This window comes from Cryptomeria japonica, chromosome 1 (assembly GCF_030272615.1).
Source record: "Cryptomeria japonica chromosome 1, Sugi_1.0, whole genome shotgun sequence".
In the NCBI taxonomy this organism is placed as follows: Eukaryota; Viridiplantae; Streptophyta; class Pinopsida; order Cupressales; family Cupressaceae; genus Cryptomeria; species Cryptomeria japonica.
Window position 1 is genome coordinate 34,069,079 of NC_081405.1, and position 14,925 is coordinate 34,084,003.

The 14,925-nt window shown below is 40.6% G+C and overlaps 1 protein-coding gene across 1 annotated transcript in view; it reads left to right on the forward strand.

The window, feature by feature from the left end:
- The window catches only part of LOC131048662 (large ribosomal subunit protein bL9c), a 60,188-nt gene that overhangs the window by 18,389 nt on the left and 26,874 nt on the right, over positions 1 to 14,925 (forward strand). The window contains exon 4 of the mRNA XM_057982707.2: positions 13,927 to 13,972. Coding sequence (XP_057838690.1) covers positions 13,927 to 13,972 — 46 coding nt within the window. The remainder of the gene's footprint in view (positions 1 to 13,926; positions 13,973 to 14,925) is intronic.

A 14,925-nucleotide genomic window follows, 5' to 3' on the forward strand; every position in this document is an offset into this window, starting at 1 on the left:
CTCTAGTATAATCGCTGCCCAAGTATATTACTAAGACATGAAGTCGGCTCTGTCATGAATATGCAGAGTCTTATTAGGAGAATTGGTTTATCCTTTATATGTATCCTCATTTGTAAAGATAATACAAGGAGCTTTCTCAACACAACACTTATAGAAGTCTAACTCTAAACACATTCATTGTTTCTGCTACCAACTAATTTGAAGGTGTCCTGGCCTGCTGCACCCAGACCATACAAGGTTGGTGTTGATGTGTTTTTTATGACCGCGTCTAACACATAATAAAGTCACCAACGGTCACCTTATCCTCTCTTGATCAAGATTAGTCCGTATGCTAGGATTGCTTAAAGTTCAAATGGCTAATCCCAAGGTTCCTTTAGTGCGTGGACGTGACTCAAATGTTTGATGGGTTTGCTGATAACCCAAGGGGCCATATGTGTGTTCAATTGGAGAAGACTCATGCAAGCTCAAAGATTACTGCACCGATGATTTGCAATGAAAGCTCTAGTTTTGGATCTTTTGGATTGTTCGAATTATGCGAAAAGTAAATAAGAGTAGGGTAGAGAAGGCTATGCTAAAGCTAATCTAATCCTAAGAACAGGAGACGGGATCACTCATGCAAAATCAAACCACGCTTCGTTTCGCCAGTAGAGCACAACTACACGAAGGCGGTGCAATCTTCAAAGGGTGCGTGGAGGTTTTTCAGATCATCAATATGGACCATCGGATCGAACAATCTCTACTGATGATCGAAGTTAAGCGTATACACATCAAAAGGCTCAGGCTAACTTTGCACGGTATACAACAATCAACTGCACACCAAAGTATGAGCTCAGATTCTGCAACAAGTACTCCTATCAGATCCAGTTCTTCTAGCAACATATAAGCAAATCTAATCTAATTGAAGAGAGCAAGACCATGCAGATTGCCAAAATAGAACAAGAATACACCATCAAAATCGAACAATGCATTAAGTTGGCTACTTCAACAATCCTGATGCAACAATCTTAGACAATAATCTCTCCTAACTAGGGTTTCACCCTAGAAGATTCTCCACCCAAGGGGGGTCACCCCTTTATATAGGCCTCAAGCCATGCAAACCCTAACTAGGGTTTCACCCTAGAAGATTCTCCACCCAAGGTGCAACAAGGTGGGAATCGGTAATAAATAAACCATTATGCCCATGCACAATTAATTCAAAAGCCTAAAATAGCGCCCACTAGTGCATTAAATACGCCCCATGATGCTGATCATGCCCAAAATATAACGAACACCTTTATGCAAGGAATAAATGTCCATCATTCCACATTACGGCAACATGCACGGAGAATCTGTCATAAAACCATAAATAAGGAGGCTGCATGCAAGAAGATTCCTCATCCGACGGCGAAATGCATTGACTTGACCCACACTTAGTCAAAATACCTCCAGCAGTAAATATGCCACTACTATTCAACCAAAAGATTCTCGTCCAAAAATGGACGATCATTATCCCGCTCATTTATGGCTTATGCAATGAATCTGCTGACTACGACTTCCATCTCTCTGATGGAGACACTTGGCACATTTTCAATGTCAAATTCCATCAAGGCAATTTCTTCCTCGCTCTTGGAAAAGAAGCTCTCCCACTCCATCATGACTTCCTGTGTCTTCGTCATTATACTGGAAAATGGAGAAACATTTGCAAAATGCTCTTTGGGGAATGAACCTACGAAGAAGAAATCGTGCAACTGAGATTTCAGGGAGTTCACTGTTATTCCATCATCATTGAGTTTCCTCACGAACAATGCCTCAATTGCACTAATGATTTCCTCCTGCACGCCTCTGATGGACTCTTTCAAAGTAAAGGAGTCTACATTGAATTTATCGAAGGTGTTCTTTCCTGAGCAGACAGCGTAGAACCATCGGGGAAAATCATAAGCTTCATTTTCCTAAATCACTTTCCCGTCAACCAGAATTTGCCTTGGAACCTGTTGATGTGTATTTTGTACATGACCAAACACAGAATAAAATACCTAAAAGGTACCTTATCCTCTCTTGAGCAAAGTTCCTGACTGCTGAAGATCTCGCCGAAGGATCAGTCAGAGTAACTCCAAGGTTCTGTTATGTAGGATCTCTACCTGTGGATAAGCTCTTCACGGTATGATGTGATTTGCTGGAATCACAAGGGGACTTACACTCAATGACCAAAACGTCCAATTTGTTGGAATCACAAGTCCTATTAACTAACTGGAAGATAAACAAATGACAAAAGATGCAGGGTTCAGGACGTCTACTCTACTATCTAGGATGCGAGAAGATGGATGAATGACTAGGTGGAGTCCTATTGGGCTAGGTCTCACCATCAGGTTGAACAATTCAACACCAACTCAGTGCGATCTTCTAAGGGATGCTTTCAATCTGTTCAAATCGTACACCATCTGACAATGATCACCATTCAAGATAATGCATGAACAATAGACGTGTAACGACCTAAGATTAAGCTCATTTTATGCCAGTTGACCACGTAGGGCGCACTTACCATCAGTAAGAGGCTAGTGGTATGGACTAGACAAATTCCACACAGGTGCATTCAACAATTTTCTTCACTCAATTTAATCATCTATCATCAAAAATGAAGATTCAACAAGAGACCATGCACATTGCAAAGAAACAACATATTCCACCATATCTTCAATGAAAAGAAGTCTTTTACAATTAAGGCAACAATGTCTTGCCTTCACTTCTTAATCTACTCTAATTGCTATTCTACTATTCTGGCCTCTATTACTAACTATTAACTATTAGCTATTATTGACTAACTATTAGCCTTTACAAAATGAAGAGCTTGAGCCTTTTATAATGCTCTCAATACAATTCAATGGCTCAGATCAATTTGAGATCAATGGCCAAGATTTTACAATGAAACCCTAATTAGGGTTTGTTACAACAAACTTAATTCTGACCAATGAAATAATTGCATTATTTGGACACATGTCTTCTCTGGAATATTCGACCAATGGATAGCCGGGGTAGGAACACCGAAGTTAGTGCCATCTCTTGATGAATCAGGTACATTGAATCTGGACATGCTGAGGTGGACCAATCCGAATGGAGGAGTGATGATTGGGATGCCACCTTGTCAAACACTTGGTTGATGCCAATTTGGTGATGCCTTCCTTCAAATGCTGGACTGGAAGATAGATGGAGAAGTTCGTCCTTAATGATGCTGGACTGGAGGAGATCATCCTTGTCCTGACTTGATCTTCTTTGATGAGGGTCTGCCAAGTAGTTGATCCTTCGGCTTTGGGGGTCGTCATTTGATGCCTACACAAAAGATTAAAGTTAGTCTTTGAATATAATATCTTATAGCATAGGATCTAAGACCTTTCAAGGGAACATATTAGACATTAATTTGAAAATGACAAAATAAATTCAAGAATTCTAAATTTTCAAATTAATTATGAATAGAAATTAGATTTTTCAAGACTTAAAAGATTGCTATGAAATCAAAACAAGTCTTGAATAAGAACTTCAAAAAGGATTCTTCATACCTTCTCCTTTAAAAGCCTAACTATGAACCTTGAAAAATGAAGAAAGAAGATCAGATTTTTCCGGATAAGGATTGAATTGTGGTCTTCCTTTGGATGAATTATGCCTCAATTAGCCTTCAAAAGCTTCACCTTCCACTAGCTTCTCAAAATCTGGAAATTCGCCTTCAAACACCTTCCAAAATCTGGAAATTATCCTCCAACTTGCTCAATTTCGCACCTCCAAATATGCTCTTCAAGTTCGAATGAGAGATAATGAAAGAATGATTTGAATATGCTACAATACACCTCCCTTATATAGGGCGCTCACCTTGATTTCCCTCAAGGCCGACTTGGTAAATAGGGAATAAAATAAAATAAAATTCCTCTCAAAAGATGGCCGACTTGTTTGTAAAGGCACAATAATGATTTTTGAGCGCTTAAGCATAATTTTCATAATTTTTTAAATTAATTCCAAAGCTCAAAGGTGGATTTTTTCAATTATTTCAAGGCCTAGAAATTAATTAATTAAATTGCAAATGCCTTAAATTATGTGAACTTGATTTAGACTCCCCAAATGTCTTGAATTTGGCTAATTTAGTGAAAATTGAGGAATATCAAGGTTTGATCAAGGCTTAATGAAGGCTCTTTGCTTCTTAGGCACTGAAATATCCAAAGTGATGAAGGCCTAAATTATTTCAAGACTTGTTTGAATTCTCATCTAGGCTAGTTTGCTTCATGAATCAAAATCTTCACAACCTAGGTTTGCCATCACAATTTTGCATTTTGCCTTCAACTTAGCCTAAACAAGGTGAATAATAGGTATTTTCAAGAATTTCGCCCTGGACCCTTTGGAAGGTTCAGGAGCGATTTTTCAAATTAGGTCCTGAATACCTTGTGTTTCGACTCCAAAATCTCTCGGAAGGCGAGCTTATGCTTGTTTTGACCTAATCAAAGTCTTGCATTTCAAACTTTTATCATTTCACATGAGGAAATTAGGTGAAAATGTAAATTTCGCCCTGGACACTCTGGAAGGGCAGGAGCGATTTTTGCTTATTAGGTCAAAATTTACCTTAGTTTGATCGTTGACTTCCTCCAAGGCAATCTCCAGGGTTCATTTATCTCCATTACTGGGTTAGCTCATCAAAACTTTGAAGGAAATATTGCATTTTTGGGAATTTCGCCCTGGACCCTTTGGAAGGGTCAGGAGCGAAATTCTCTCCTGAGCTCAAAATTCTCTTTTTTGAAGGTCCAAAACCTCTTCAAGGCATTCCAAATAGGTTCTTTCCTTGTAGTCCAGGCTTAGTCTCACTCAAATTTGGAAGAAAAAGGTGAATTTAGGGTTTTTCGCCCTGGACCCTTTGGAAGGGTCAGGAGCGATTTTCCTTGCTTAGGCTTACTCTTCCATCATTTTGTCTTCAATCCACCTCCCAAGGCTAGTCAATGGTCTTCTTCATTCACTCAATCCAAGCATGGTTTGTTCCTGCAAGCCAAAATAGGGGATTTTGAGATTTTCGCCCTGGACCCTTTGGAAGGGTCAGGAACGAAAATCCTTCTTTGACCTAGAATCATCATTTTTTGGAACAAACATCCACTCAAAGGTGGTCTCAAGGGCAATTTCCAGCTTGGTTTAGCCTTGTCTTAGCACAAACTTGAAAGGAATGCACTGGTTTTGGATTTTTCGCTCTGGACCCTTTGGGAGGGTCAGGAGCGATTTTTAGGTTTTAGGGCAATTCCTTCATCCTTTCATCTTCAAATCATTTCCAAGGCATGGAACATCACGCCTCACTCCCATCCAAGTCATGAATAGCAAAATCTTGTTTTAAATTTGCAAGAAAAAGGGAGAATTTGGAAATTTCGCTTTGGACCCTTTGGAAGGGTCAGGAGCGAATTTCCCTCTTGGCTTCAAAATTTTCATTCTTAGCAATCCAATTCCACTTCAAGGCAATTCAAAAGTCCTCTCAAACCCATGTCTAAGCTTGGTCTAGTCCAATCTTTGGAAGAAAAGATAGGTTTTAGGATTTTCGCCCTGGACCCTCTGGAAGGGTCAGGAGCGAAAATCATGTTATAGGCTTGATTGCTTCTTCTTGACAATTTCAATTATCTTCAAAATGCAAAACACTCTTCCTCGCACCCATTCAAGCCATAAAAACTAAAAAGGTTGCCTTGACCTTGCAAGGAAATAGGTGCTTTTAGGAATTTCGCTCTGGACCCTCTGGAAGGGTCAGGAGCGAAATTCACCATTTGGCTCAATTCCTGACCAAAATCCTTCATTTTTCACCTTGAAACCTCTTTGCCAAGTGGGATTTCATCTTTCATTGTGCTAGGAATAGAATTTCATGTCCAAGAAAGGCTAAAAAATGTGTTTATAAGGAATTTCGCTCTGGACCCTTTGGAAGGGTCAGGAGCGAAATTGCCTTTCCTGGCCAGAATCCTTCATTTTCATGACTAAGGGTTTGAATATGCTCATTCTTCCTTTCATGATGCCTTAGACTCCTCAATTTGACCAAACAAGGCAAGAAATATCCCTCAGAGAGATTTTCGCTCTGGACCCTTTGGAAGGGTCAGGAGCGAAAATTAGGTTTTAAGCAAAATCCCTCATTCTTCAAAGTTGAAACCTCTTCAGGAGGCAAAAACAAGCTATTCTTCTTCCATTCATGTCAAAAACTTGACCTTCTTCATTGCAAAATAAGAGCCTTTTGGGAATTTCGCCCTGGACCCTTTGGAAGGGTCAGGAGCGAAATTCACCATTTTGTCCAAAATTCTTCATTTTTACATGCTTCCAAATCCACAAAGGTATCAAATAAAGTCCAATCTTCATTCCAAGAGACCCTGCACATCAAAACTTGGCCAAAGTTAGGAAGAAATAAGCTCTAATAAGATTTTCGCTCTGGACCCTCTAGAAGGGTCAGGAGCGAAATTTTCATTCCAGGCCAAATTGCTCAGTTTTCAAGTTTCAAACCACCTCACAAGGCAAAAACATACCCATTCATCTCCCATCAAGCCAACGCCTAGCCAAAATAAGGAGGAAAACAAGAGTTATAAAGATTTTCGCTCTGGACCCTTTGGAAGGGTCAGGAGCAAAATTCCTAATCTTGGCCAAGATTTTGACTTCATTTTCACATTTCTCCACCCAAACAAGTGTTTTGCCCTCAAAAATGCCTAGGAACGAGTTGGTTCTAAGTTTGGGTCAAACTAGAATGTCTTATGGAGAATTTCGTTCTGGACCCTTTGGAAGGGTCAGGAGGGAAATTTGACTTTTTGAACTCTCCGTCAGGATCATTTTATATTCCATATATACTTTCAGGATGTTTGAGAGTGGTTTCGGACCTCCAGGAGTTATATTGCAAAATCTAGTTTTTGGAGGATTCTTCAGTTTTCCAGACTTAGTCAAATTTCAGGATCAAGACATTCCAGACTTAGCCAAATTTCAGGGCATTTGAAGATCAGGATGACATTCCAGACTTTATCACTCACCAGCTTGACCTAGCTCGGACCTCCAAGAATGATACTCGCTCACCAAGCAAGACACAATTAACAACAAGAGCAAAACCAGGCCCTAAGGAAGACTCTCAAGGAAACCCTAATTCTGGGACCCTTCGGACTCACCCTGGCTCAAGCAGAGCCTGCAATCCAACGATCCCCTCGACAACACTCATCCTGCAAAGGCTAACAGACAAAACCCTAAAAGACCTAGAAAACAAACCCTAGAAAGCAAAAAGCAGGGGTCCCCATTTGCAATGGGGCGATGTGTGAATACGTCACATCAGAACCTTCGTCAGAGCCTTGAGTCGTGGAATGGTTAAGTCCTGGTAAATGTGTACATCTTCCCATAATCCTTCTGCTATCTCTAGTCTGTTCAAGAGGGTTACAAACTTTGAATGAAGCAGAGCTTGGTCTTCAATGAATTTTCCTGCTTCAGTATAAACATCCTCTATCCATTCCCTGGAATTTTGCGCCATCGCTCTAATAACCTCTGCATCATCGACCACTTCCTTAGGAAGGGAGGAAGGAGGAGTGAATGAAGGACCTGCCTCCCCGAGGGGTCTTTTGAAACTCCTGACGTACTCGTATAGGACTCTATTTTCTTCCCTCAGCCGCTTACATTTTGCCTTTGATTTCAGCAGTTTCTCCTTCATGGCCAAGGAAGATTCTTCAAAGTCTCCCATTACTTGACCTATAAAAGCATGGCCAAGATCAATCTGTCTGATAACATAATTCTCCTGCTTGATCTCATTTCTGTCTTTATCAACTCCAGGTTCAACAATGTGCAAGGTCCGGGATCCAGATTCTCCCCTAACAACCTTGGAAAATTTTCGAGGAGCCTTCTTTTCTGCTGGCTGATCCATCCTTTTCAATAATTCTTCTAACTCCCGAGCAGAATCAGTTTCCCTTTCTGATTCCCTTGTCAGCCTTCCCACCAGCCAATCGAGAGTGGGGATGGAGTGACTATGATCCTCTACATGCTCCTGTTCCTGCGACTCTTCCTCCATTTCACCAAAGATAGCTTCCACGAAGCTATCCTGGCGAGCCTCTTCCTGATGAGGGGGACTTTCTTGCCTTTGACTTCTTGGCCAATGGTGTCCCTGTGAAGTGTTAATGTTGAGTATATCTGGTGCCGGAATGCTCTCTATAAGTGGACCTGTGGTATGTGGAAACATCTCTACCTCCTGCACACTCAAGGAACTTGCTGGTGAGTGATCTCTTTCCGTCCTTGCTTTCTTTTGTGGAGGTTCTTCCTGCTGGACTTCCTGTTGAACCTCCTGTGGGATTTCCTGCTGGATATCCTTATTCTTTGCTATCCTTGGTCTCTTTTGGGCATATTTTTCCTTTATCCATCCGAACTTCCCTTCCTACCTGAACCTGCGAAGAGCCTTCGGTTGCCTCACTGTGGGAATCTAGACTTCCCATTAGCTGATATGTTAGATGAACATTCCCTTCCGCCAATTTCCTTATCTACCTGTCAATCCAGTGCTTGGTGAATTTCAGCACCGGTCTAGCTAAGATACTCAAATCGTCCATCTCGGGCTCTGACCAATCTGGCAACTGAATAGGCTAGTCCTTTACTTTCTCGAATTTAGGTTGTATCAAATCTGCATCTTCCTTCACCTGATCCGACACCTGATAAATTTCACTTATCCTGATGGTGTCGAGGGGCAATCTGGAATGCATTCTCTTCTGGACCTCAAGGTCATCCTTAACACCTGCCCAATAATCTTCCAAGTGAAACTTGTGTATGAATTTGACGCCAGCAACCGTTCTAATTTGGCAGTAAGGATCATATTGGGCCCTGGATGTATAAAATGGCAGACGATAGAAAGCTAATTCCCCTGCTGCACTCTCAGCGGCTTCCAAGCCTGGGCATATTTCCATGAAGTCACCCAAGACAACTAGAAATTCAATTGATTGCTTTTTCTTCTTCTTCTGCAACTGATCATAGGCGGTTAACTGTCTCATGAGCTCCAGCAATACAAGCTTGTCTGATGGATATCTTGGCAACTTGTATGACTGGAATGAGAATCCTTGCGTCCTGATGTAGGTGAATTTAGGAAATTTCAAGAACGCAGCTCCATACTTCTGGACCAAGGCATTCGCTTGCGGCGACACCCTTACATGCAACTTCTTTTGCATAAGCCGTGTCAAGTACATGGTGAAGGTGTCATTCGCCAACCTATAGGAATTGACATTGTGAAGATGCAGTTGGGGATAACACTCATGTACTTTCAGCTGAGCTGGTCCGCAACCCATGATTCCTCTTGCTGGCAGCCCATCGAATCCTCCTCTTCGTGCAAGCATATAGAACAAGTAGGAGCTCATGAAAAATGACTGGGACCTTTTTTCTTTTAATTTTTTCAACTGCTCGTGCAAGTAGTGACTGATCAATCTGGCCCAGTCGATCAGTGCATTTGAATTCATAATCTTGCCTATGTAGAAGAACATCCAGGCCTCAAAGTTCACAGAATGTGGACAACCCATTACTCTGCTTAGCATTTTTATCAGGTCCACATACTCCTGCTTGAACTCGAAGATGGTGAGAGTTTTTGGCATTTTGGAGGCATGCACCCTAGGCTTTAGCAACCATTGCTTGTTAATTAAATCAGCACACCTGGCAGGACATGCTTCATATACTGCCTGAGCTCCGCTTCCGCCTTGATCAATGCCTGCCTGGAGAGAGTAGCTGCCTTGCTTGATTCTGCCATCTGGGAAGCACCTTGAAAATGATGAAAACAGAGACTAAGTATGACCACTCTTCACTTCTCCACTTCTTCTTTCCTGAATCTTGCACGTGAGAAATGAAATGCCTTTCCAAACTTATATAGAATTCTTAAGAGGCATTAAATTAGCAATTGCATTCATGACGCGTCATACTTTCCCCAATTACTACGCCATGCAGAAGAAACTTCCCATGCGGGTGAGTTTGAATTTAGAAATTTCCTTAAATGCACCAAGTCATGCGTCATACTTGGAAGATTCTCTTCGCCAACTTGTTGATTTTCACTCTTTCCAATTTTGGAGGGAATTTGAAGGATTCTCTCAGGATTTTCTTGATTCCATTCTCACTTGTCGTCTCCTGCTTTTGAAGGAATTTCCATGTCTCTATAAAAATTTCCCCATTACGGCGAGATTCGGTGTCTAAAAATGGCAAATTAAAAAATTTGCCCGAGGGGAATTTTGCTCTTTGATTCGTCCTTGACCCCTTGGCTTCCATGCCTTAGGCAAAATTTCAATTTTTTAGCTTGGGCGTGGAATTCACTGTCTTGAAATTTTATCATCATTTCCTTGATTCTCCTTGACTTGGCCATTTCAACACTCCTCATTTGGGCGCAATTTCTTAGGGCTAGGACGCATTTTACACTTGGTCAAGGAATTCACCATTTGTCTTGTCTTCCATGCCCTCTCCTATTTAGCACCCTCCTAAGCACTTGGGTGCATTTTTGGCTTGAGGAAGGAAATTTCTTCACTTCCATGGACTTCTTCTATCCCTCAGTTTGGTGCCCTTTACCTCTCTTGGGCGCTAAAATGCCTTGGTCAAGGATTCTTGCACTTTATTCGTTGTCCATGCATTCTCCATTTTGGCGCCCAATCACTTCCTTGGGCGTGATTTTAACTAAGGCAAGGAATTCTCCACTCTTCATGTTTTCCATGTTGACCCCCATATGGCACCCTCCACTGCTCTAGGGCGGAATTTTACCTAGGAGAGGGAATTCCTTAATTTGCTCGTTGTCCATGGGTACACCATTTTAGCACCCTCCCTCATGTCCAGGCGCATTTTTGACTTGGCCAACGATTCTTGCAATTGTCTTTTTCTCCATGCACTCTCCATTCTGGTGCCCATCCTTGGTCTAGGGTGGAAATTCCTCCTGAGGGAGGAATTCATTGTTTTGTGAATTGTCCATGAGAAGACCACTTTGGCACCCAATTACTCCTTTGGGCGAAATTTTCACCCTGGCATGGATTCTTGGAATTCATCATTCAATCTTCCAGACTTAGAACATTTTGATCTCCTTGTGATTTTGAAGTGACTTCCTGAACTTTGGTGAATTTCTGAGCTTTCCATTTCAGGCATGGGCTTCCCGCACTTAACCAATTTCCGGCTTCTCTGTCTGCTTTCTGACTTTCCGAAATTAGAAATATCTGCAAATTTCTAATCTTTGTCGCCTTGTCTGACTGACCCTGTCAGTACCGACTTTCCAAAAATAGAAACCTTTAAAGTGTCAGCGTTAGACCCCTAGGCAGGGTGCAGGAATGACTTACTATAAATAGAAACTTACTAAAAATAGAAATAACTAAAAATAGTAAGTTTGATTTTTGGCAAAATGACGACATTCTGGGACTAAGAAAAATCCCTAAAAAATAGGAACTTTCTAAAAATAGAAAGTTGCTCCGTTTTGGCTCAAATTTTAGTGGGAGGTCCCTTAAAGGGTCCTACTTCTAGTTGTATGTTCAGTTTTTCCAAAACCCTAACAAAAACCCCTAAAATCTAGGACAGAAGGCAGACACCCTTAAAAGGGACAAAATAGGCCCTAGACTTCATAGAACTCGTTCGACAGAGAAGCCGATTAACTCCAAATGACCCTCGAACATCTGCGAAGCGGAGAGACTGACGAGATTGCCACCAAAACCCACAAAAACCAAGACCAAACGACCGAAAGGGGCTAAAAGTTAAGGGAGTTCCTATTTGAGACGGGGTGATGTGTGATTAGGTCACAACAGTTGGTTGCTTGTTTAGAAATTGGATGGGGACATCACACAGAGAAAATTTAAAGGCATCAGAAATAGATGCAATTGCCTCATTAGCTTGTAAATCTTCCCTTGAAAAGAGCCCCCCAATTTCCTCCAAGCCATTATGAAAGTTATATGTTCTCACAACTTCATCTAATGCTTGGTTAGCTATGAATTCTTCATGAGAAAATTCAGAAGCTATATGAACAATATGTTCATAAGATTGAGTCAAACTAGGTAGTTTGAGAGGACCGAGAGCACCTGAGACAGGAAAATGAGCCAAGGGGAAGGAAGAGCCAAGATATGTTTGCCAATTAAATCTCTGATGGCCTCATCGACGTGGCGATTATGCAAAACAAATACCCTGCATAAGTGCTCCTTTGAGAAATGGCCCGACAAAGGGTATCCCTAACTTCTGACTGGAAGCCTGATTCTGAAGTTGAAGGGCCTGTATAGCTCAGTTGCTTTATTAGCCTAGGTCACCATTTGTGCATTTGCTTTGTTAGCCAAAGTTGCCATTGAAACTAGGAAGAAAAAACACTACACAAAACATAAGCAAGACACAAAAACAGAGGGTGGGTGCATTTGGAGAGAAGCTGGGGAAATATAAATCGTGGCAAACCTAAACACCCAAGGTGCTGTGAGACATTAATATTGAAATGACTTCGCACAAGCAAGAAATTCTTTTGGCTCCACATGTATAGGAAATGCGCAAGCGAAAGGACAGCCGAAGCTCTTTGGCATACCGTGAAAAAAAATTGCAAATCTTTAATATGGGGATATGAATCAAAGGATGCCATCATGATGACATCTTCAAAAGTGGCACATATGGAATGACATGAAAAGATAGAACCTGCAAAACCAAAAAGGATTAGATAAAATGAGCTCCCCTTGCAAATAATGATGCCCACAACATTGATCTAGATATTTGCATCTAGAGAGAAGGATTAGATTCTTTAACAATTAATGGGGCCAAATTTGGAATAGACGCCACTTCCTCTTTGTTGAAAATGCGATCTGCAAGCTGAGAAGAAACACCCTCATTTGCTAGTCTATCTGCAACTTTGTTGGCCTCTCTGTAACAATGAGAAACTTGATACTCTGACAGACAAGGTAGCAATTGCCAAGACTCCTATAAAACATAGTTTATATTCCAGTTTGAGGAATCCATCTACTTAAGAGCTGAAAGAGTATATTCATTGAGTCACCTTCAATGATTAATTTTTTGATATCCAGAGATACAGCCAGTTTAATGCCTGATACTAGAGCCTTAGCTTCAGCCATATTGTTTGTTCCTACCAGGATATATGATGCCAAAGCTGATACTATACCACCATGATGATCTCTTAAGACACAACCTATGCCAAGCTTACCCAGATTGCCTTTCACAGCACCATTAAAGTTTAGTTTGATATAATCCTAATCTGGAGGTTCCCATTTGATTTCCTTTCTATTAACTCTATGAGGCTTATTCGCCATTAAACTCCCTTTGAATGGCAAGGAAATTGAATCCCACTTAGATAGAATGTAAGAATCCCAAGAAGTGAAGCACGAGTTAATCTTTTTTGACTTGATGGTGAATGCCCTCACTGATTCTGAAATTGCTATATCAATCTTCCTGATAACTGATTCGAAAGAATTAGCTTTCTTCCTGAAAATTCTTGAATTTCTTTCCCACTACAAGTTCCACACTAGAATAGCTGGGGCTACATGCCATATGCAACCAAAGAAATCTTTTTGGTGTAAAGAAGGCCAAGACATTATAGAGCTATAGTTGTAGGGGAGTTTGCCAATGGAATTTATTGGTTAGCCAAGACCAACAAGTATAAGAGAAGGAACAATTAAGCAGAAGATGGTTCGTTGTTTCAACTTAAGAGTCACACAAAACACAATTAAATTTGTCTGCAATACCAAGATGAGAAAGCCTTTCACTACTGTGAAATTCTTGATAACACGCCTGAGCTTCATTTTATACAAATAGATAGGAAGTTTTTCTCTGAATTCAATCATTTTCAAGTTTCCTCTTTTTTTCATGTGGCAGTTTCTTGTGATACATCCTTACAATTTTTTGTTTCGCGTTGATATTATAAACTTTAAAAATAGCTTTTCTCTTTCTCCCTTGTATTGATATCATAAAGTAAGTTTGTTAAGTGGTCCATGCAAGTGGCTGATTTATTTGGGTAATCCATTTTGACAGGGAAATCAGACTGGAACAAGAAAGGAAGGAAGCTGAGAAGAAACGGGTAAGTGGGTGAATTTAATCAGCAAAGTTCACCTTCTTGTCATGTTGTAAAAATGATTTCTAATAAGGTTGGTATTTGTGAACATGAGGGATGTAGCTGACTCAGAACATAATACTGTTATGCATGAAAGGACACTGTTGACGTGTATTTTGTACACAATCATACACAGAATAAAATACCCAAGGGTACCTTATCCTCTCTTGAATAAAATCTCTAACTGCTGAAGATACCGCAAGAAGGATCAGTTAGGGTGACTTCAATGTTCTTTTAAGTAGGGTCTCTATGTGTGGATAAGCACCAGTGGTCGTTGTGATTGCTGTTTCATCAAGGGGTCTTACGCCAAATCCGCACTGCAGGAACAGGATTTCCTAATACTAACAAGTTCTCAAAAAGATCAAAAGAGTAGGGCTTGCAAGAGATAAAGTCTAATCTAATCCTAAGAATGACTCAATGCGGACGAGACTGGGCAAGATTCTACCAACTTCAATATTGCCATAAGGTAACAACTCAATTGAAATTGATGCGATCTTCTAAGGTAACAAATGATTTTTTCAATTCATCAAGGATCATAAACACTACCACAAAGGCACATATCCAAGATACAACAATGATTGAAAGTTTAAGTGATTCAAGTTGATCCAGTTGACCACGCAAGGCGTTCCTACAATCAGCAAGAAGCTAGTGGTTTGGAAAGTGAATCTCACCGACGATCGAGTCCAACACTTTGTCCTTCAAATTAAAATACTACTTTGATTGAGAATGATTCAAGAAAACGAACAACCATGAAAATAACCACAAGAATTGCAATAAAACACCATAACTTCAATATTTTATTGATCTCAAAGCCATCATGAACAACAATTGCTTGAAATTCCTTCTTCAAAGCTCAATCTTGCTACAAAATACTTGCTTCTATCCAATTGCTAATCTCCAATCACTAATTTCTAGTTTTT